This window comes from Carlito syrichta, unplaced genomic scaffold (assembly GCF_000164805.1).
Source record: "Carlito syrichta isolate Samal-C Ts95f unplaced genomic scaffold, Tarsius_syrichta-2.0.1 Scaffold305635, whole genome shotgun sequence".
In the NCBI taxonomy this organism is placed as follows: domain Eukaryota; kingdom Metazoa; phylum Chordata; class Mammalia; order Primates; family Tarsiidae; genus Carlito; species Carlito syrichta.
In genome coordinates this window covers 330,744-331,389 of record NW_007249731.1, presented here as the reverse complement: position 1 = coordinate 331,389, position 646 = coordinate 330,744, and the positions used below count along the sequence as shown (strand labels likewise).

The 646-nt window shown below is 66.9% G+C and overlaps 1 protein-coding gene across 1 annotated transcript in view; it reads left to right on the top strand.

The window, feature by feature from the left end:
• SKOR1 (SKI family transcriptional corepressor 1) overlaps positions 1–646 on the top strand; it is an 8,456-nt gene that overhangs the window by 1,617 nt on the left and 6,193 nt on the right. Inside the window, exon 2 of the mRNA XM_008061885.1 lies at positions 4–628. Coding sequence (XP_008060076.1) covers positions 4–628 — 625 coding nt within the window. The remainder of the gene's footprint in view (positions 1–3; positions 629–646) is intronic.

The following is a 646-nucleotide window of genomic DNA, read 5'->3' as shown; positions in this document are numbered from 1 at the left end:
GAGACGTCGCTGTACGGGGTGCCCATCGTATCGCTGGTCATCGACGGCCAGGAGCGCCTGTGCCTGGCGCAGATCTCCAACACGCTCCTCAAGAACTACAGCTACAACGAGATCCACAACCGGCGCGTGGCGCTGGGCATCACGTGCGTGCAGTGCACGCCGGTGCAGCTGGAGATCCTGCGGCGCGCGGGCGCCATGCCCATCTCGTCGCGCCGCTGCGGCATGATCACCAAGCGCGAGGCCGAGCGCCTGTGCAAGTCGTTCCTGGGCGAGCACAAGCCGCCCAAGCTGCCCGAGAACTTCGCCTTCGACGTGGTGCACGAGTGCGCGTGGGGCTCGCGTGGCAGCTTCATCCCCGCGCGCTACAACAGCTCGCGGGCCAAGTGCATCAAGTGCGGCTACTGCAGCATGTACTTCTCGCCCAACAAGTTCATCTTCCACTCGCACCGCACGCCCGACGCCAAGTACACGCAGCCCGACGCCGCCAACTTCAACTCGTGGCGCCGCCACCTCAAGCTCAGCGACAAGTCGGCCACGGACGAGCTGAGCCACGCCTGGGAGGACGTCAAGGCCATGTTCAACGGCGGCACGCGCAAGCGGACCTTCTCGCTGCAAGGGGGCGGAGGCGGTGGGGCGGGCGGGCAGA